This window comes from Triticum aestivum, chromosome 3A (genome assembly GCF_018294505.1).
Source record: "Triticum aestivum cultivar Chinese Spring chromosome 3A, IWGSC CS RefSeq v2.1, whole genome shotgun sequence".
NCBI classification, from domain to species: Eukaryota; Viridiplantae; Streptophyta; class Magnoliopsida; order Poales; family Poaceae; genus Triticum; species Triticum aestivum.
In genome coordinates this window covers 575,394,729-575,415,840 of record NC_057800.1, presented here as the reverse complement: position 1 = coordinate 575,415,840, position 21,112 = coordinate 575,394,729, and the positions used below count along the sequence as shown (strand labels likewise).

At 46.5% G+C, this 21,112-nt stretch overlaps 3 protein-coding genes across 7 annotated transcripts; 1 reads left to right on the top strand and 2 right to left on the bottom strand.

Moving 5' to 3' along the window:
• The first annotated feature begins 421 nt into the window (after positions 1-421).
• On the top strand, positions 422-4,072 carry LOC123062319 (uncharacterized). Its single transcript, XM_044485781.1, has 2 exons — positions 422-931; positions 2,886-4,072. Exons 1-2 carry the CDS (start codon positions 841-843, stop codon positions 3,848-3,850), a joined length of 1,056 nt encoding a protein of 351 aa, XP_044341716.1. The 5' UTR covers positions 422-840; the 3' UTR covers positions 3,851-4,072.
• A 1,767-nt stretch (positions 4,073-5,839) lies between these two features.
• LOC123062318 (DNA-(apurinic or apyrimidinic site) endonuclease, chloroplastic) lies at positions 5,840-9,970 on the bottom strand. The gene is made up of 8 exons (XM_044485780.1): positions 9,813-9,970; positions 8,651-8,909; positions 8,416-8,523; positions 8,172-8,309; positions 8,037-8,084; positions 7,731-7,811; positions 6,783-6,936; positions 5,840-6,335 (listed from the first exon to the last, which is right to left on the bottom strand). The coding sequence occupies exons 1-8, from the start codon at positions 9,953-9,955 to the stop codon at positions 6,214-6,216; spliced, it is 1,053 nt and encodes a 350-aa protein (XP_044341715.1). The 5' UTR covers positions 9,956-9,970; the 3' UTR covers positions 5,840-6,213.
• A 4,079-nt stretch (positions 9,971-14,049) lies between these two features.
• On the bottom strand, positions 14,050-19,395 carry LOC123062317 (DNA-(apurinic or apyrimidinic site) endonuclease, chloroplastic). Of its 5 annotated transcripts, none has more exons than XM_044485776.1 (13): positions 19,259-19,376; positions 19,081-19,183; positions 18,487-18,643; positions 18,304-18,401; positions 18,155-18,219; positions 17,649-17,885; positions 17,285-17,562; positions 17,017-17,127; positions 16,306-16,443; positions 16,177-16,224; positions 15,436-15,516; positions 14,684-14,843; positions 14,050-14,434 (listed from the first exon to the last, which is right to left on the bottom strand). In XM_044485776.1, the coding sequence occupies exons 2-13, from the start codon at positions 19,122-19,124 to the stop codon at positions 14,313-14,315; spliced, it is 1,539 nt and encodes a 512-aa protein (XP_044341711.1). In that variant the 5' UTR covers positions 19,125-19,183; positions 19,259-19,376; the 3' UTR covers positions 14,050-14,312. The 5 variants fall into 5 exon arrangements, with proteins under 5 accessions (XP_044341711.1, XP_044341709.1, XP_044341710.1 ...); XM_044485774.1 differs by having other exon boundaries at positions 18,140-18,219; positions 19,259-19,374; XM_044485775.1 differs by having other exon boundaries at positions 18,140-18,219; positions 19,081-19,175; positions 19,259-19,275.
• Between the last annotated feature and the right edge of the window lie 1,717 nt (positions 19,396-21,112).

Genomic DNA, 21,112 nt, shown 5'->3' with positions numbered 1-21,112 from the left:
GTTCTTGTTATCCTCGATGTGAAGATGGCTAGCTACTTTGAATTCATTGTGGTATACCTTCTTTGTAATTTTTTTGCTTTCTTTTATAAAAAATATGATACACGGTTTGCGTGTTCTTAAAAACATGATATCATGTGGAGTGACGGATGTCGATCGCAAGAAGTTAATATAAAGTTAAGTTATCTATTTTAAAACGGAGGGAGTATGATCCAACTCTAGCCTTTTTCTCTTGCAACGCCAAAGTAATGTTGCCGACGTAGTTTTTCTTTTTTCTTTTTGATGAGACATCCGACATAGCCAAGTTGAGACTAGAGACATGGGCAAAAGAGTCAGAGTGGAGTACGAAATTTTAGACCGTGTCATATTTGGTCGGTTTTGTCCGCGCGCTCGTGGCATACAACACCCGTCTTCGTCTCTGACACGCATCCGAACCGGCAAAGCGCACACGCACACGAATTCCTTATTTCTAATCCGCCCCCTCACCCTCCCGTCCCCTCCGGCCGCGAAACCAACGGCGGCACCCGCACCCAAACCGCCCCGCCACCGCCCGCATCTCGATCGCCTCCCCGGTCCCCGCGGCCGCGTCGCTCTCGCCGCCCAATCGGCTCACCACCGCCGGCCCTAGCATCCAGCTCGATCGAGCGCGCGCCGTTCGGGGCTCCCGGATCGCCTCCGCCCCTCGCTGCCACGATTCCGGCGCGCGGGGGCGGCCCGTCCAATCGACGGGTCCCCGAGGGCCGAGGGCGCCTCGCCGCGTGCCCCGGTGGTGGTATCTAGGGCCGAGGGCGGAAAGCTCCCGGCTTGGCGAGCGGGGCGTCCCGGTTCTCCGGCGGTTCGTCCATGGCGGAGAGGCGGTCCGGCTACAGGGACTGGGACAGGGCGGCGGCCGAGGCCGGCAGGTGCTGGAGGCCTCCGCGTTCCCAGGCTCACGGTGCGTCTCCTGATCCGTCCTCGTCTTGTTCGCAGCCTTGTCTGTTTCCGCGCTTGCCGTTTGGCTTGGAGGGGTCGCGTCGTTTTCCCCTTTCCTTTCCTGAGTTGGAAATCTAGAAGAATGCGCAGGGAGTAGGCTACACTCTCCCTTTCACGATCCGTGTCTTCCTTGCAGTGTCGAGACGCGGTAACTGACATTTTGGGTAAAATTCGGTCGGCATGTGGGTAGTAACATCATGCAAGTAGTAGTATGCGCCGACACTGCAAGGAAAATGACGTGCGTGGATACTTATGCTGGTTTACTGCTTGCTTCATGGGTCTAATGATGCTTGTGCATTTGCTTAGCTTGGATTGATGAAAATATGAATCCGCATCTAAGAAATTGTAGAGCTAATGTTTAACAAATGTTTATGCGTCAACTATTTGTTTGTGTTTAGGCGTATATTTGAACCCCTAGTTAGTAACTTTGGTCTGCATTGTGAAACTGTCGAGTTTAACACATCGCTTGATCATTACATGTTCAACGGAGCTCTGATCTTTCAATGCGAATTGTTTAGAAGAATTATCTGTGTGAGTGTTCTTTGCAGTTTTGCAAGAATGCTGATATGATATCATATTTTGCTAAACAGGAGAATTATGTTTCAGTGATACTAATGACTGCTCAACATTTTAAGTCTTGTAAAAATAGATAGGGTTCAACCACTCATCATCCCATTCAAGTGCTCTGCCAGTGCTCAAGTAAAGAGTTTAATATGATGTTTCTGTGTACAACACTGGATGAGCTCTTTGGAAGTTCTCTTTGTTTGTAATGAGTTATTTGGTATCCTATAAGGGCATCTACAATGCCGGGCGCTAGGCCTGGACGATAGGATAAATATCCTGTCCGATCGGCAGTTAGACTACAAAATCCTAGCGTCTAACCTGGTAGCGACGCAAAAGCTGGAGGCGGGCGCTTTGCCTTTTTTCCCCACAGCCATGCATGTAGCGATTGGTTTTTCTACTAGTTCTGCGATTAATTAGCACCCCTCATTAGCGCTTGCCGTTGGGTCAGAAAACGCTAAGCTTCTTTCCTATTTTCTGAGAATTATCTTTTTATTCATAAGCGTCTACGTAGGCGCCCAGCAATGGAGATGCCCTAAGGGCATCTACAACGCCAGGCGCTAGGCCAGGGCGCTAGGATAAATATCCTGCTTGATCGGCAGTTAGACTACAAAATCCTAGCGTCTACCCTGGCAGCTACGCAAAAGCTGGAGGCGGGCGCTTTGCCTTATTTTTCCGCAGCCATGCATGTAGCAATCGGTTTTTCTGCTAGTTCTGTGATTAATTAGCCTACCCCAACTTGTTTGGGACTAAAGGCTTTGTTGTTTTTGTCTGCGATTAATTAGCACCCCTCGTTAGCGCTTGCCGTTGGGTTAGAAAGCGCTAAGCTTCTTTCTTATTTTATATGCCCTACGCAAATGAAGATGCCCTAATCCCCTCATGTTTTTGGAATTTGTCTTTCCTGCGACATACTGAAATTTCTGAATATATGAACATGAGACTATGTTAGAACATGCACGGGATGCTAAAAAGTTCTTGCAACTAAGCTGAACCTGCTCTGTGAGAAATTTGGCAGTGCCTTCTCGCTTCTCACATTTTAGTACTAAATATCTTGTTAATTGACATTTTCCAAACTTGCACAGCTTCATGCCCTTCTATCAACATTTATAAGTTCAACATTTATAAGTTAAAGCACCATGGTTACTTTATTTGTGTGCATAAACTACTACTTTGTATTTTCATCATTGTTAGTTGGTCCCTTATCCTTTTGGCTGCTCATTTATAATTTTAGCTGCTCTATTTCGTTGTGTTCCTTTTCTGATCAGTGTTCTTTGGAACAAATAGAAGTTGTGTTTTCTATACATCAGAGATTAGTTCCTTGTACTCATAAAGCATGGTTTGTGTTTGACTTTCAGGTGGTGGAAATGTGTCTGTTCCACTATGGGAGAAGAAATTTTGCATTGATGCTTGTTCTATACCCTGGGGTAAGCTATGTGAGGCCAAGAAACTGATGTCATTGTACACGAATATTGTTGACTGGGATGATTCAGGTGCATTCGAGGCTTTCAAAGATGCCAAGGACCGTTTCTGTGCTGCATATCATGGTCAACCTTGTTACATCCCATTGCCTGACCCAGACATGTACATTGATGTGGTCAACCCAGATGAATATATCGATCCTGAGTTGGTTGCTGATCTGGAGAGGTCACGGCGCCGTGCTCCTAGAAGGGACAACACCGCCCCAGATTGCTGGGACTCCTTCATTTTTGCAGACAAGCCAGTTCCAGCCACGGGATGGGGTGATGGGGACACAACCAACACTATCGGTCAGCAATGCTCTGTGAACTGGGATAATCATGTGGAACAACAGCTCCTTGAAGCAAATTGCAAGCAAAGCTCGGGGAACTGGGACAGTTATGTCAGTCAGCCTGCTGAAACATTTGTTCAGCAAAGCTCAGGAAACTGGGACACTTATGTGGAACAGCAAGGTCAGACAAGCGGCTGGGCGGCGCCGATCATGCCCTGCACATCCAATTGGGGCATGAATAGTGGTGACCCATGGAACCATGACTATGGCTGGGGCTCCCCAGCTATTCAGACAGATTCATGGGGCGACCAGAAAGATAGCTACTGTGTGTCTGACAACCAGGCTCAGGGCAGCTCAGACGGGCACTGGAGACGGCGAAACAGCCAGTCGGGCAGGCGGAACAGCAGGAACAGAGACCGAGGGGGTCCCATCAGCTCAAAGGCCATGAAATCCAAGTACCAGGCCGACGAGCATGGCGGCGCGAATAATGGCTGGAGGCACTGCCGAGTGAGAGATGGCATGCAGTACTCTTATGAGCAGCCTGGTTATTCCAACCAGTCACTGGCAATGTGAGAAGGATGATGAAGACCATTTGGCCGTTTTGGAGGTGCCATTTTGCGTTGGTAAATGCGGAAGGACCCCTGTAGGTTATGTGACGTTCTTGTAGATAGTAACTGTTTTGTCACAGTGATTTGCGCCTTGTGTACATATGTTTTGAGCCTAGTTCTGTTTACTGGCTGTATTGCAGCACCGGCGTTGTCAACTCTTAATTTCAGCGTGTTTTATCGCTCCGAATCTAATACTCTTATAAACAACAATCTCTTGTACTTCCTCTGTTCACTTTTGTAAGTCGTTTAGGACAGCTGAAATTAAACTGTTTTAGTTGCTGTCTTAAATGTCTAAAAGGTCTTACAGAAGTGAACGGAGGGAGTATAAGAGATTAATTACCGTGAATTTGATCTGCATATTTCAAGATACTTTGTTTATGTGCACAAAGTGAGGTTTAAAACAACTCTGTCACACTTAGCATCTACAGCCGGGCCTCATACTTGACTAAAACGCCTGGGTGGACGGACCAGTTAAAAAAAAGTGACTGACCGGCATTCCTCACATCTAATCCAAATCTAGAGCGGATATGGGGAGACCCGACGCATCTGCCACGTCGGATTCAGCCCACCCTGATCCCATATATATTTGATATATTTGACTTCATCTGGTTGCCCTAACAACTCCCTTCTCCTCTGCCCCCAAGCTCACTTTCGGCGATCTCCGGCCTTCTCCAGGATGGCGGGCAGCGGACCCAAGTCCTTCGCCACCATCTCATCCTAGTCGGGCCGGAGGAGGAGATGGTCGTCCTCATCATGCTTCGCCGCGCCCGCGAGGAGAACGCCCAACAACGGGACGACTCGATCTGGCGAGAATTCATAGCGTACGCCCAAATGGCACTTAGATCCGACGCAAGGCGCGCCACCGTTCACTCTCCGGAAGCGGTGCGCTCCGTCTGGCGTTCGAAAATCGTAGCGGACGCGCAGCCCCTTATGTTTGTGCGCCGAGTCGGAGGCCCTCTGTGGCCTGTTTGCGTTAGAGGTTAACATGGCGTGGCGAGGTGGAGTCACACTCTTCGGCACCAATCCGACCGGCCTGCAACCCCCAGCAACGAAACCTTGTCGTGGTGGACGTGCCGGCCTCCGACCACGAAGGATCCATCATCAACCTTACATCCACCGGCGACGTGCAGACGAGGGACTCTGGCGAGGAGTAGGGCATGAGAGATGGCAGCGCCTCGAGTCCCGTGAGCCGATCCGTGTCTCTTGTCCTATTCTATGTCGCCAGCGACCGGAGCAACACTTCGAGGGCCGTAGCCGGCCGCCACACATGGGCATGGCAGAGCCGGACGAGCTCCGTTTCTATTAGGTATCACGTTGCATGTAATTAAACGGATTAGAGGCCTCATAGTTAAGGTATCCAGTTGTGGAAACGTTAATTTGAGGTCTGACTGGTCACTTCCCACGGACGCGCCTGAATGCATGCGCCCGGGGGCGTTTTGAGGGATCAGATTTGTTGTATCTGGCTATAGATGCTCTTACATAGGAATGGACAGCACTGAACTTCCTTAACAACCAGAGTATTCAAAATAGTCAAGTTTATTTAGTATTTCCTTCGTTCTCAAATATAAGATGTTCAAATATAAAAATGTATAGTCTTATTATAGACACGTCTTAGTGTTTATTCATTTATTTCAGTCCATATGTAGTTCATATTGAAACATTCAAAACATTTGCATTTAGGAACAGGGGTAGTAGTAATCTTTTTAGTCAAATAGACGCCCGAGTGCAGTAGTGCCGGTTGCTCCCGATGCTTGAAATCAGGTTAATTATGTCTCTCAGCAGCTGAGAAGCGTCCTGCTCGATTGTAAAAAACATGGCAAGTCATCAGAAAGTTCTGACAGCGGGCTTAAAAACATGGCAAAGTCACCTCCCTGGAGGCTCAAGCAAACTAACGAACAAACAAAAGCAAAAAGGAAGCACATGACAAAGCCATCAGAAAGTTCTAACAGCGGGCTTAGTGGAGAGAAACCCAGTTGTAGAAGCAACCTCCGGTTTAGAATCCATTCACATTGCAAAAGTTTAATGAGCACATGACATAGTAAGAACCCGTTCGGCACTCGACCAGCTCCGCAAAATAGAAAGATCTGCGGAGTACCGATTCGTCCGCTCCGTAATTCTCAACTACGGTCCCGGCAGCTCCGTGAGCAGAGTCGAGGAGCAGAGGGCCTCCGAACAGGCCTTAAGATAACAAATACGCAAGACCTCTGCAGAACATTGACAGACTACTCTAGGTAGATCCTTTAAGTAGAAAAAATCCACGGAAAAACTGACTATGCAAACGATTCAGCCTGACGAAGCATTTCCCCAGCAACTGAGGGTGCCTAGAGGCTAGAGCTTGAGCACAAGGCCAATTGGACTGTGGTCGCTGGATGTCACGTCCGGGAGGATGTACGAATCATGAACCCTGTCGATGATGGATCCTGACGCAAGAAAGTAATCCAGCCGCCAACCTGTTCAGTGGATAACGACTTCAGCTTCCATTTTGACAGAAGATAAAAAGAAACAATCATTTAGTTCTGCTACTTTTTTTTAAAGTAAGAATCAGGTTTCTTGTTTTCGCAAATATACATGGGCTGTAACTCAAGTCTTTTGACCATTATTTTTTCTAGATAGATTACAAAACCTTAATTTTTCTATCATTTTGGGAAAGGTAGATACTTCAATTCTGGAAAATATATAAACCACTGATATAAGCTCTTTGCTTTCCTATTGTATTTCAATGTACAGAGAAATATCCCTCACTCGAGGATGATTGAATAGCTAGTTTCACAGATGCTAAGATTCTCAGGACATGCATGCAGTGATACCTTCTTGGTACCAGGGTAACAGAAATCAGAAAGCAAATGCAAGACTGCCTCGTTTATGTAATTAATTTATCCACCAAGATAGTGATGTACCTTTGTCGTTACGCCGCTGATTTTCACCCCAGAAGGTGTAACCCACAGCCTTGGGATGCTGCTTTCTGAAGGTATCAACGAAGCCTCTCATATCAAAGTTTATCTGGAATGATTCCCTCTCTTCTTCTGTGAAACCTGCATCTTCAGTTTTGGCCTGAAAAACAGTGTTGAATAAGGAGCTGCCCAGACTACATCAATGGACTATTGAAATAAAAAGGGAACTTGTGTAATGATAAGAGAATTTTGGAACAACCTAAACTGTTCCATGCTCATGAGATGCAACTGTAGTGCAAACAGCAACTCTAAACATTTTTTATTGATTGTTATAACAATATTGGAAACTGAGTATTTTTTTATAGTCACTTTCAGTTTTAACTGAACCATCAATATTTACTGATTCTCCAGATCTCCCTATATGGATTAGTCATGGACTTAATTTAGAGCATTCACGTTCTCATCTGATTCTAAATCATGGCAAGTTGGAGATTATCAATGTTGCTCGGAAAATAATATGTTCAGAAAACCGATACACAGCCTGGACCATTTTTTCTACTTTCTGTAAGCTTCATGTGCAACCATACATGTTCAAAAAGAGTTATGTTCCATATCACAGAAAAAAGAAAGATAACGTGGAAAGTTTCATAATGAGGCAATTCTGCAACACATACATCTAGAGAGTTGAAGCTCAATAAAGGTATGATAGAGCAGCCAAATGCAGAAATATCAGTTCCAATACAGCAGTAAACTATAAACACATGCATCTAAAGAGTTGAAACTTGAAATTCTCATGGGTGGATAATGTGTGAAAACCATGAAAATTATCAAAGCCATTTGTATTCAATAGACTATTAATATTTACGAAGACAAGGGCAATGACAACACTATAATGTATAAGCACAAGGATAGAATTTTTTAGATGGCAACTTTCAGGGATGAAAGAGAACTTACTGGAGGATTGTGAATGTCAATACTCTGACGAGCACAGTTGAGATCACCACAAACAATTACTGGCTTGAAACTTTCCAGTTTCTACAGACACAAGGTTAACGTTAGTTTGCGTTGCAAAGCTACCTTTTCAAAGATCACAAAAGATGGAGATGGGGGTCAGAAGTTGTGGTAAAGTGCAGATAAGAACAACAATAATATCCCTCATGTGCACTTAGAACAATAGAATAACAAACATATTGAATATGCAAAATATGATCAACAGATATAACAAAAAATGACACCAGAAAGCTAGCAAAGTGAACGCACTTCTACAAAGTCGGCGAAAGATGGATCCCAGCTATCAACCCTGTAAACCTGAAGATCAAATGAAAGAAAAAGGAAATTAGCAATGGCAGTAAAACATAAAGCAGAAATAATAATGGAATGGAAGATCAGTCATACCAGTCTACGTAAACCACGGCCAGAATTTGGGACATAAGCATTCACCAAGTAAAAGTTCTCAAACTCCAAAGTAATAACCCTGCCCTCCTGATCATGTTCAGCTATGCCAATTCCATATTGGACAGAGATTGGTTTTACCTGTGAGGGCAATGCAAGGCACAAGTCAAAACCAAATGATATGCTATGTCTATTAAGCATGCAGAGTGAAATGAGTCTTGAGCATTAACCGAAAAAAATACCATACCCGTGAAATTACTCCAGTCCCTGAATAGTCAAGCCTCGCGACACTGCATGACCAATAATTATACTCATACCCAGGTATCAGGTTCATGAAATCTTTAACATCACCCTCCTGAAAACAGAACAAAAACACATTCATCAACTGGAATACCTGAAACCAACCATGTCAGGTGGCATAACCTAGGACCTAAGGGAGCGCTGTAAGGTGAAACTGAACTGGTGGAAACAAGAGAACTTGCCTTCAAATGTGTCTCTTGAAGACACAACACATCAAAATTCTCCCTCTGAGCCAATGCAGAAGAGAAACCTCCTGACTGTACAATATTTCTCAGCCCATTGACATTCCAGGATAGAATCTTCATTTGCTTGGTGTCGCCGCTCAATGGTGGAGGCCTCATGGTCCTTGGATTGTACGCGACCCATCCTGGTAACTTCGTACTGTGGGAAAGTCGAGTCCAGGGCTCCTGCTTGCTCGTCATCTTTGCCTGATTCCAAAAACTGTGCATGCAGCCATCAGTACAAAACAGGACGTCTGAACAATACAAGAACATGAACAGACTAGGTAGTTTTCTGAAAGAGAACAAATTAGTAGTTATGCAAGAATGAAGGTGATATTTGATCATAGAAGCAATGTTCTATTATCAAAGGTCAGGCTACAGTCATGTGAAGAACGATAATTCCTTGAAGAAGGATCTTCTGCCTTACAATAATCTGAACCAAAAGCACCATTTATAAAATAAACGAACTAATCCCCGGTAAATAAACTAAATAAGAAAATATGAGAACTAATCAGAAACATGATTTCCTACCTAGAGTAGACCAGAAGTATTCAGCTGCATTCAGTCCCAAATAAGAACAAGGCCTGATCGAAACTATGCATCGGGGGAGTTGCCTCCTTGGGCCGGGGTAAACCCTAGGGAGGAGTTTCCTCCGAATTGTTTCCCAAATCCCGGATCCGAAATTAGCACGATTCGACTGTCCACATCGTTTTGCACACGCAGGAAACCACTTCTACTTCAAAGAAAAATCAATTAAGCCTGGCTATAAGCATTCACGTATTACAAATCCAGCGCCATAGACGGTCGAAAATAAACGAATCCAGCGCCATGCTTCTCCTTGCAGAAGCCACGGAAATTCCGCCGAGGAATACCCGACAAAAAAACCCGCAACAACATCACGAACACGCGCGCGGAGAGACGACCCCGCCGATCCAATGTGCGCCTGATTCCGCGGTGGACAACCACCTCTACTTAAAAGCAAATCGACGAACACGACTACAAGCCAGCGGACGCGTTTATTTCACCCCAACCCCAAGCAAAATCCCGGGGAGAAATACACGAGGACGCGCTCGCTCGTGAGGAGAGAGAGGGGAGGGAGGGGGCGGGGGACGGGGGTGCATACAGTCGGCGAGAAGTGGCACGGAGCGCCGCCGTCCTGGCGAGGGTTAGCAGATGACGCCGCCGGGTTCGCAGGAGGAGGACGGGGGGAGAGAAGAGGGAGAAGACGATCCCTGGGTTTAACACCTTTCCTCCCCCTTTGGGCATGCTAAACTCACTTATATTGGACTTGGCGAGCGCCGACCCTGTGAGCTGTGAGTCGGTAACTTGGCTTTCCAGGGACGAAGTAAACTTCTCGCCTAAGCAATAATTATTTCAGAAAAAAAGGAACCGTGCGTACACGTGTCCCCAAGATCAACCGTCCGAAAAACAATTTTTACAGCATAAAGATTCGAAATCCTCTGTATGATGCGCTCGGGATTTAGAATTAATTTATCAGTCAGTCCAGTGAAGTTTGTATGCAAGCTCAGCTTTTTTCTTTTGAAAGAAAAATACACCCAAAGGTATGTTATTATTCCATAATTGCTATGAAAAACACTAGTCAATTCTATACATTGAAAAGACAATTAGACACAGAACGACCCGTAAAAAACATAAAATTATACATACTAAAGTTGCGACAAGTGGTATGGATCAGAGGTGCTAGTATTTTTCTTACTCCGTTTATATGTTGTCCCGTTAGAAATTAGAAATCACACTAAATCAACAATAAAGAAAAGGGACATGCAAACGTCCTTGTCATATCAGGCTTTAAAGATCATAATATACTTTGAGACCATATCTAAAAACTGTTGAAGAGGCGTAGATTGGAGCATCACCCAAAGTGGAGGCTTGCACTCTGTTACCACCGGTCTAGAGAGTTGGAGAAACCAGATCATATTGCAGACCAACAAGAAGACGATGTTGAAGTCATTGCACCAGTAACCGACTAACTGTTCTTTTTGATAGACTCATCAACTGCCAGATCCGGAGAGAACCAATAGATATAGCGACACAAAATCTCACAGACCCTTCATTAACGCCGAATCGGATGCCACCACCTTGTGAGGGCGTCAAGAAGAACTTAAGAAAAAGAAAAACGAGATGAATGGGTCTTACTCCTCTTTGCCGCCAGACATGGGAGAGGACGAGGACCGAAGCGGCGGCATGAAGGAGATCATTGATGGTGGCTAGGGGCTGGCATGATGGTGCTTATCTGTCTCTAACTATAAGGGCACCTCCAACACCATCCATCAAAACGCCACTAAACATTTAGACACTTTGTGTCATCCAACGCCGTGCATCAAATGTCCGCAGACCAGTCCGCATGTTTGAATTCCCGTAAACCGAGAGCTAAGCTGGGGGAAGCGTTGAAGACATCCGGACAACCGCCACGTAGGCGTCCGACACCTTGGCCCAGCCAAAACCGAGACGAAGCCCTCGCATTTGGACAATTCCACACTATTTTTCGCGTGAAAAGCCCGCCCTTTTCCCATTGTCTCCTTCCGATCGTCGCCGCCACCCACCCCAGTTCCCACCCATTTCATCGTCCACGGCCGTGATGAAGCCCAAGGAGGAGCCGTCCTTCGCAAGATGTTGACCATGAAGATGTCGAACTTGGATCCTGATGCGGTGAAGATCGTGCAAGCCTATCATGCTAGGATGTTGAAGTGTTTGACGGCCGATTTGGAGGAGCCAGTTGCACAGTGAAGAATTTGGCAGGAACAACCCGTTTAGGAGGCAAAAAGATGAGAATTTTTTGCATGGATAGTGGGACTAACAATTTTTAGGATTAGACGCATGTAAAAAACTTGTGAACATCCGGCGGCGCTTTTAGGGTGTGATTGTATATGTTTGCACTTATATTTACATATGCTGCAAACATACATTTACATATGCTAAACTGTTATTGATCTACATATGCATGTCAAATAGAAGAGGCTGGGCCAGAGCGGACATTTGATGCACCGGTTTGGATGGCCAGCTCGGCTATCGCAGTCCGCAAACACGTTCGCGTTGATGGACGGCGTCAAAGATGCCTAGCCAGATCTTCACACAGCTAGAATTTGGTACTATGCTACTCTTAAAGAAACTTTAATGGAGCGACTCATTTTGTCCGTCCGCGTCTGTTTGAGTCGACGCGGACAAAAGTGATGGCCCAACGCGTCGACCCAAACTCAAATCACGTCTGCTCCGTGCCCACGCCGACGCATTTACGGTCCAAATGCGTCGGCGCGGACGTCGAACGGACGCCACGCGCGTCTTCTCGCTGTCCGCCGCGTCCCCATCTGGCGGTCGTCCAACTACCCGCTGCCCACGCGGTCAGCTTAATTTATGACCACGGACCCACGCGTCAGTGACGGCGATCGCTCTTTTTTAAGCAGACCGTGCGGCGCGGCCGTCCACATCTAGGCAAGCTCGCTCCCCCGTCGCCGGCAAACCCTAGCAAAAACCCTAGCCAACCCTAGCCAAATGGAGATCTTCTCCGGCGCCGGCAACAGCAAGTCCAAGGGCAAGGCCCCCACCGTCCCTTTCCCCTCGGAGTTCGTACCGCCTCCGCCGGCGCCGGCTCACCGACAGAGGGTGCGAGTGAGCGTGCCAGTGCACCAGGCGGAGTGGCACTTGCAGCACCGCGTGCCTCTGCCATACCCCGACGTCACCCTGCCGCACGACTGGCACCTGGATCCAGAGAGGATCCCAGTGCCGGCGGCGCCGCGGTCGGCTAGGGCGCACGCGGAGGAGGTGCGGCGCCGGTGGGCAATGTTGACGCCGCCTGCGCCACCGACTCGCCTAACTAGGCGAGGTGGTTCGCCTTCAAGCACGAGGAGGCGAGGCGACGCGGCATGCGGGAGGTCGACCGCAGCATGCCGCCGCCCCCGCTCATCTTCCAGGAGGAAGACCAGGCGGCCCTTGCGGCGGTCTACCGCGAGAGCGAGGAGGTCGAGCGGCGCAGGGTGGAGACGGTGGAGGAAGAGGAGGCTCGCTACGAGGCGGCCATGGCGCAGGCCCTCGCCCTCTCCGCGGCCGGTGATTGCGTGGTGTCGCCGGTGGCCCCGCCGTCCCCTCCCCGACGGCTCGTCAAGGCCGACCCGGAGCCGCAGCCGAAGCCCATCACGCGCTTCTCCTAGACGGGAGTGGTGCGCGAGTGGGTGTCCGTGCCACCGGTTTGGATAGGGGCGACCCCGGCGCAGGAGGCGGCGTACCTCGAGATGTGACGCCAGCGATGGCTCACCGAGGAGCGCCATCGCGACAAGTACGAGGACATGCTCGAGCGTGACCTCGAGGAGGAGGCGCGCAAGCCGCGGCTGCACAGGCGGCCGCACAGCCCGAGCCCGAGCCGGAGCCCGTCACGCGCTTCTCCTGGACGGGAGTGGTGCGCGAGTGGGTGTCCGCGCCACGGGTTTGGATAAGGGCGACCCCGGCGCAGGAGGCGGCGTACCTCGAGAAGTGACGCCAGCGATGGCTCACCGAGGAGCGCCGTCGCGGCAAGTACGAGGACATGCTCGAGCGTGACCTCGAGGAGGAGGCGCGCCAAGCCGCGACTGCACAGGCGGCCGCACAGTCCCCCGCCCGGCACTGCCCGGGCCGGAACAGCCCCACGTGCCGGCACTGCCCCCGCCGGAACAGCTGCCCGCGGCCTACATCGCCACCGCCTGGAACACGGCGTTCCCCTGGGCCGGCCCTGCGCCGACGCTCATCGACCTCACCCACCCCGAGGATGTTGCCTAGGGCGCGCTGGGCAGCGCGCTGCCTCGTAGTTAGGTTGTTTCTAATTTCTTTTAATGCTAATGTGGACGCGTGGACTCTCGCCGGCCTTCCTGACCGGCTTTAATGTTTAATTAAGTTGTTTTCATTTGAAATATGCATGCACAATATTTTTTTTGTCGGCGCCGTCAAAATGGGTCGGGCAAGTGTTGGGCTTGCCCATACGCCGACCCAAACACAAAGAAGACGTCCGTGTCCGCCTAGCCGATCCAAACAGAAAAAGCGGACAAAATCACCGTCCGTTTAGGTCGGCCAGTTGGAGTTGCTCTTATTGTATTTTTATCCAGGTACACTCGAAGACCATATCTCCTACCGTAAAAAGTTATATTTTACGAAATGAAACCGTAATTTTTTTATGGAACTATTGTTTACGATCCTTCAACACCACTGTACGTACTCAAATTAGCTCATACCGTAGATTTCTCCTTCCTGAATAGACTCTTGTTTTAGCGCATGTTCCACACTTATCTGATATGCACCATGTAGTCTATACTCTACAGGTTTTAGTCTTGAGAAAATTGCTTCGAACAACACAGCACAGCATATCTGACCCAGACTACCAGAGGAACAGTTTCATGTTAAGTCCGAAAGGTCAGTCAGAACACATAGCCAGGACAGGGATTGCCCCAAAACGCTCATGCTGAGTCATAACGCTACAGCCCTGGATTTGGTACAATGACCACCAGCCAACATCCATTAGAGTACTACCTACTGTTTCACTGACGCAAAATCATCTGCGCAAACCGGAACAAGCAACGCCGGAGACCAGCCCCAGAAGTTAGATTGCAAGTTCACATAGGGCCGGGGATCAGCCACTCGCCTAGAGCTTCAGTATGAGGCCGAGTGGGCTGTGGTCACTGGCAGAAACGTCTGGGAGGATGTATGAGTCGTGGACTCTTTCTGCGATGGACTCCGACACGAGGAAGTAATCCAGGCGCCAACCTGCGCATCCGCCAACAGACAAAGACGACATGTTAAAACCATGAGCATACTTTCCTCCCACATGACGAAACAAGTGAGGCTCATTGGGATGATCAAACATGTAGCAAAATTTGTCAACTGAACAATAGATGGGTATAAATGTAAAATGCCTAAATGGTTGCTAACAGATCGTGCTAGTAAATATAAACAATGAAGGGAGTGGTTTCCGGTTTATGCGGTAAGGTCAGGCTCGAGTCATCGAGGTCATACCTCTATTAGTCTTCCGGCAATTATGCCTATAACCCCAGTAGCTATATCCAACAACATCAGGGTGCTGTTTCCGAAACGTATCCACGAACCCTTTGGACAGAAAATTAGTCTCGAACGATTTCCTTTCTTCTTTTGTGAAGCCGGCACTTCTACTATTTCCCTGGACAAAAGGTAACAAATACAAGAAAATGTAACACAGAACGTTTGAGGACGTCAGAGTGGAAATGATATCAGTACCAAAACAGATCAGGCCAGCCGTCACATCCATGATCTAGACAAGGTGACAGACTGACAGGCCACCCAAAAACATGTCCAATAACAACACAATAAAGGTTATTTTCCACAATTTGGGCCAGGATTTCTCAGCAGCTCTACTTTTTTACAAGGATCTTGATAATTGTATTCCTAACAAGCATATATTTGGACAATGAAATAACAAACACAACCTGAAATACATAGCATGCAGAAATTTTGCATAATATAGATCACCCTTTGAGCGGTATACTGAGTGCTTACACATTGATGTACTTGTATGTTAGTGTGGCTAACTTAACACCTGAGATGTTGGGTTCAAGTCTCAGTAATTGTCCAGGAGGAGCCATTTTAGTAACATGATAAGCAAGGATTTGAAAATGAAATTTGTGGTCATACACCAGTGGAATAGCGCATACACCACATACTTAAGCATAAAGTAAATTTTCTGAACCACAGACATTCAAGCATGTAGGTGATACAAACTAACGACTACTTACAGCAGGATCATGTATATCAATCTCCTGATGCGCACAGTTAAGATCACCAGTTAGTATGACAGGTTTCGATTTTTCCAATTCCTGCATAATCATACGAAATTCGTCAGGTTTAGTTAAACATGATAAACTGAAGGAGGGCCGCATCATGTTTGAACATAATCGTGCATTTTTAACTAACAGCGTAGTTTTGCACATGATATCAACTGCACAGAAACACAACATCAGAGAGGTTCCAATGTGCTAACTCGATTAAGGTAAAGTAAGTGAATGAAAATAGACAACAATGGAGATATGGCGCATACTGCATGGTGAAAGCTGCCCAATATGTTGGATTGAACAATGTCAAGGTCCACAGCCCTAATTAGGTTTTCATGCAAACTTTAGGGGCCTTAACATCCAACTGTGGCATGTACCTCCAAAGTTCTAGCAAAGCACTTTATAGCTATTACTAAGATTTGGTATGTGCAAATGTACAGGACAACACACCAACCCTAAATGCAACCACAGAAAACAGATAAAATAGATATCCACCACAACTGCTTGTACTGGAGAACATGTCCAATGAACAGAAGGACTAAGAATAGGAATGGGGGAAATCAATGCAGTGACAAATAACAATATGAATCAATGGGGAAAGTCAGAACTTCATCTTTTTCCAGAACAAACGTGACAGACAAAGGTATAAAGGCATAAGAAAACTATTTCAAATATAAATAAAAGTAAAAGGCAAGGCGAGCATACTTTCATGTAGTTACCAAGGCATGGATCCCACTCTGTGACTCTGTAAGTCTACACAGTAACATATAATCACGGATTAGATTCGAATCTCAAGTGATGCATACCAGAATGAAAACTACAGCAATATATTACCAATCTTTTGAGACCATCACCGGAATTCGGCACATAAGCGGTTAGCAAGTAAAAATCATCAAATTCCACCGTCACAATCCTCCCTTCTGTATCATGGTCTGGTACACCAAGCCCATACTTGATAGAAAGTGGTTTCACCTACAAAAAGTGCAGGACACATGATGAAGCGATACGGAATATGAGAGGCATGCTAAGCAAAGTTACTGTATTTGATAATAAACAGTCCTAACTTGTTAATGTGTCCTTATGATCAACTGAAGCAGTACAAAAAAGTGCAAACAGCACAACGATATAATGGATCTCCTTGTCTAACATCCATAAAAAAGTACAGAAAGCACAGCACAATGATTAATCAGGTGACATGTGTTAATATCATGGAAGGATAACTATGAAGCAAACTAATAGCTCGAGCGTTTAACCGCTTATGTTTCAGTCATTTCCTTTCTAAGTTTCACGTAATCTGGAGTTAAAGATTCCAATAAAACATCAGTATCAGTAGAGCTGAACCAACTGGTATAATGGAGTGATTCCTAGATAAGGGGGCATTTGGGCACTTTGTTTTTCTATTCCAATTCCATTCAGTATTCCTTGCAGTTGGTTGAACTTGAAACACAGTACAACAGAAGAAACCAATGAAAATTCATAAGTGTTTTGAACTATGAAGCACTGACAAAATTGGTGGTGCTAGGGTGCAAGAATGGCAGTCCATACCCGTGAAATTATGGCAGTCCCTGAATAGCCAAGCTTTGACACACTACATGTCCAGAAACTATTGGTATACCCTTCAAGTAGACTTTCCTTGATGACGTCAACATCTTTCTCCTGCTCAAAACAGTGCAATTATGTGTTGATAAACTATTCGAGTGAATGAAGTACAGCAAAATTTTCAGAGAGGACAAAAAGCAAATGCCAGCTTTGCGAGACAGAACTGCGCTTGTCCTATCTTTACAAGATCATTTTGTAATAACAAATATCTTGCCTGAATTTTCGTTTCTTGCAGGCATAGCACATCAAAATCCTCCCTCTGTGCTAACTCATGAACAGAGAAGCCCCTATTTTTTACTAGAGCTTTCAGTCCATTGACATTCCATGATAGAATCTTTAGCGCCCTTGTATCCTTGCTAAGGGGTGGAGGCCTCATGACCTTAGGATTGTATGGAATCCACTCAGCCTGTGGCTTCTTGTGTACAAGTACAGTCCAAGGCTCTGCACCATCCACATTAAGACCCAACCCCGCCTTTGCAATAGCACCATTGGCTGTGAAAGACAATCCCACAGTTAGCCAAGAGAGCAGTAATTTTCTAGCCCAGAAATGATCAAGACTGGTGAAACAATGAGCGTACCAACAACTGTTTCCTTCTTGTGTGATGTTTTATTTATCTTGACAGTAGTCACAGGGTTCTCCTCCGGAGTGGTGCCCTTAATTGATTTCTGCTTGGTTCTACTTCTCTTGCTAGGAGTTGCGGAAATAACTTCAGAAGTTTCTAGCTTTTGTTCAACCACTACTGAAGCGGCACCTTTTCTTTTTGAAGGTACTTCTGATGGGCCAATCTGCTCAATGGTTGATGCTCCCTCTTTACCTGCAGAAAAAGAATTAGCATCCAGCCAAAATGCTTATTGCAACACTATATAGATGTATACACTAACACGTACTGATTGTATTCTTCTGGCTACCTACGATACAATTTCTCGGGAAAAACTGAACATTGTCTCATATTACTAGGGCAGAAGTCATAACTGAATCAGGAGGTTGTTGAGGTACATGTAGAGTTTATACAAAGAAAGCATGAATTTAGTTCAATGGTACCACTAGAAGTCTGCAAGTAAGTCATACCAATTACTTCCTCACCCAGAGATTCCATCAGAGCTGATACCAAATCTTTCTTGTTACCTCTCGCAGCAACTCCCATCCTCCTTCAAATTCATGGCATACAAAACTAAATGGATAAATCAATTATCAGAAACATACAATAAGGGGAGGCTAGGAAAAATTTGAACCTTGTGAGTTCCTTGAGTTCTTTCACTGTCATGGATTGGAGCATACTAGGGTCACCTCTGATTCGCTCTATCTCCAATGTGCTTTCAGTGTCATCTTCCTATGGTTCCAAAAAATACATGAATTTCTGACCATGAGATGTATAAAGGACAAATGTCAGCACAATGGGTATATACAATACTAACCTTTTCTATGACTGTTTGTTCATCTTTCTTGATCTCACTGTTCTTAGACACAGCTCTACGTGAATAGGTAATCCGCGTCCTCTCACTCATCACGTTTAGTATTGGAATCACTAATTTTCTGCAACTGTAATTTGTTCTTGGAAGCCCACCGCTACGCCTGTAAACAACAAGTTGTTTCACCATGTATTGCAGAAACATCTTAAGTGACTCTTGAGACATTTAGATCCACATATATGCACGATGACCATGCCAATCTCCTCAATGCACAGAAAATTAAATAAACATCGTGACTACTGGCTAACAATGTCTTCGGCAATTCATACAAATCACAAAAGGAGTTAACTGGATGCTGTTCACAAAAAGAACAAAAATACTAAAGCCCCATCTGCACCATGACGGCAAGCCTAGGCAGCACATTGCGAAACACCATTGAGCCCCCGATAAACTTGCTTTCGATCTACACTTCCTTAGTGGGGAGAACTCCACCCCTTCTTTTATCCCCCCGAATCGAAAGCTGCTGCCCTACGGCGTGCGGAGAACCCGAATCGACAAAAGGAAATTGCAAATGCATATAAGGGGGGTTGGCAGCCGTACTCGTAGAGACGGAGGAGAGAGCCACAGCGCAGGAGCAGCTGCATCTGCAAGCGGGTGCGTGGAGGCGGCGGGACGTGGAGCGAACGGAACCCCCACTTCAAAACTAGGGTTTATGCAATCAAGAAACCTCGCATTCAACTCAAGAAAATGGAGGGGCGGAGCATACGGGGGACGTTACCGCTGGGAGGAACGCCGCCGCTTTTCCCCTGCTGTTCACGACGGAACGACGGGCGGCACGACACTCCGGTGTGGTGTGTTCGGCCTTCGGCGGTCGCAAATGACGGGTTGAGTCCAACCATTCCACAGGGGCAAAATGGTAATATGATGTCAGGGACCAAGAAGAATACGAATTTGGCATGTTTGGTTTAGTTCTCTTGGCTGATTCAGAATCAGCCCTCTCCTCATCTTCTTCCAGAATTTTTAACATCCATTTCTATATCTATACTTCTATATCTATATCTATATCTATACTACTATTAAACAATCAAACAAGAATTTTCTCAGATGTACCTCACAATTAGCCCCATAACACCGCACGAACCATAAACACCGTACGATTAGACCCACAAATCTCAATCTAACAATCATCCCTGATCTAATAGCTTCATTGTGTGGACTTGGCAATTTTCGATGACTGACCATACTCCACCATCCAAAAGCCTTCCCTCGAATTACCGGTCCGGCCTCCCTATGATCACGCACCCGCATTGTAATCCCTCCTCCAATCACGCAAGGCCCACAGAAAAAAGGAAATTGATGTCCGCGCAGACTGCTCCATCTCCGGCGCTGTCTCTTCTTCCCAACCCTCCATCCAACCAAAGATTGTGCTTCGGCTAGAGCGATTGCCCAGGCGCAGGCAAGCGATGCAGTCAACGCGGGGCGGCGGCGGCAACTCGATGCAGGGAACGGTGATGGCCAAGGCGTGCACTCCGGCGGGGCTGGCGTGGATCTGGCGGAAGGCAGGCGGTTCGGGTCGACGATGGGCGGCGCCGGCGAGTCAGAGGGACGGCGGTGGCGGCTGAGCTCCTCCATGGTCTGCTGCGTTTCCGGGGAGAGAGAGCTTCGAAGGTGAGGAGATAGAGAAGAACGGATGGAAGGGAGAGGAGGAAGGGCAGAGGCGCGACGGCCTCAACGGTGAACCTCCGGTGGCCACGGTCTCCGGCGAGAGGCAGCGCATGGCACCGGCGCGAGCCTATGGTTGTGCATATTGGTATGTATATGGATCGCTATCAAACCTGCTTACAAAATGCTTAAAAAATACCTCCTTTGATTTAAAGGAATCTTGTAGAGATTTATCATTATGTTAAAATGGTTCTGATCTGCTATATCTCTATCACCTCCTTGTTGTTGCTTTATCTGTCATTCACAACTCATAACAGAGGTTTCATGTAGCCCAGGAAGAAGTGACTAAGAGGGTGGCACAGATAGAAAATCTCAATGAGGTACGGCCCTTTTCTTTTCTCTATGCCTCCCTTGACTTGGAAGCATAATTCTTGAAGGCTCCATTTTATCATGCTTTGTAGTAGATGCAGATTAGAAATTTCTTCGTATTACAATACACTTTATGCCTCCTTTTCTTTTCTTTATGCCTCCCTTGATTAGAAATTCTTGAAGGCTTCATCCTGGGAGTTGATTTTAAATCTATTTGTATGACCTCTTTGTGTAGTTGTTTTATTTATCGCGAACTTAGAACGCGTCGTAGACTTTAAGTCTGATTCTAAGTTATCATTGCTAATTTGCTGGCAGCAAAACTAGACTATGAGAAGGAGAACTGAACAAGAGGATAGCAAAGCTGGCCGGTGGTGTCGCTGTCATTCAGGTATTAATGGAGGGCATTATCTCTTGACATGCTGCTCTTTTCCTTGATAACCTGTTGGAAGGAAGGATGGTATGGGAAATGTAACCCATGACTTGATAGGTGGGAGGACGAACATAAACCGAACTTAAAGAGAGGTTGAGAGTTGAGGATGCTCTAATGTAACTAGGTGAGTCAATCAATGTTTTGTCATTGAACATTTCGAGTTGTCAACTT

Coding starts and splice junctions, on each gene's coding strand:
- LOC123062317 (XM_044485774.1), bottom strand. CDS start 19,124: ATGCAGCTGCTCCTGCGCTGTGGCTCTCTCCTCCGTCTCTACGA. Junction 18,402..18,486: donor AACAAACAGTCATAGAAAAG/GTTAGTATTGTA, acceptor TTGGAACCATAG/GAAGATGACACTGAAAGCAC. Junction 17,128..17,284: donor TGCAAGAAACGAAAATTCAG/GCAAGATATTTG, acceptor TGTTTTGAGCAG/GAGAAAGATGTTGACGTCAT.
- LOC123062319 (XM_044485781.1), top strand. CDS start 841: ATGGCGGAGAGGCGGTCCGGCTACAGGGACTGGGACAGGGCGGCGGCC. Junction 932..2,885: donor TCCGCGTTCCCAGGCTCACG/GTGCGTCTCCTG, acceptor TTTGACTTTCAG/GTGGTGGAAATGTGTCTGTT.
- LOC123062318 (XM_044485780.1), bottom strand. CDS start 9,955: ATGCCCAAAGGGGGAGGAAAGGTGTTAAACCCAGGGATCGTCTTCTCC. Junction 8,310..8,415: donor GGACTGGAGTAATTTCACGG/GTATGGTATTTT, acceptor TTGCCCTCACAG/GTAAAACCAATCTCTGTCCA. Junction 7,812..8,036: donor CTTTCGCCGACTTTGTAGAA/GTGCGTTCACTT, acceptor TTGTGTCTGTAG/AAACTGGAAAGTTTCAAGCC.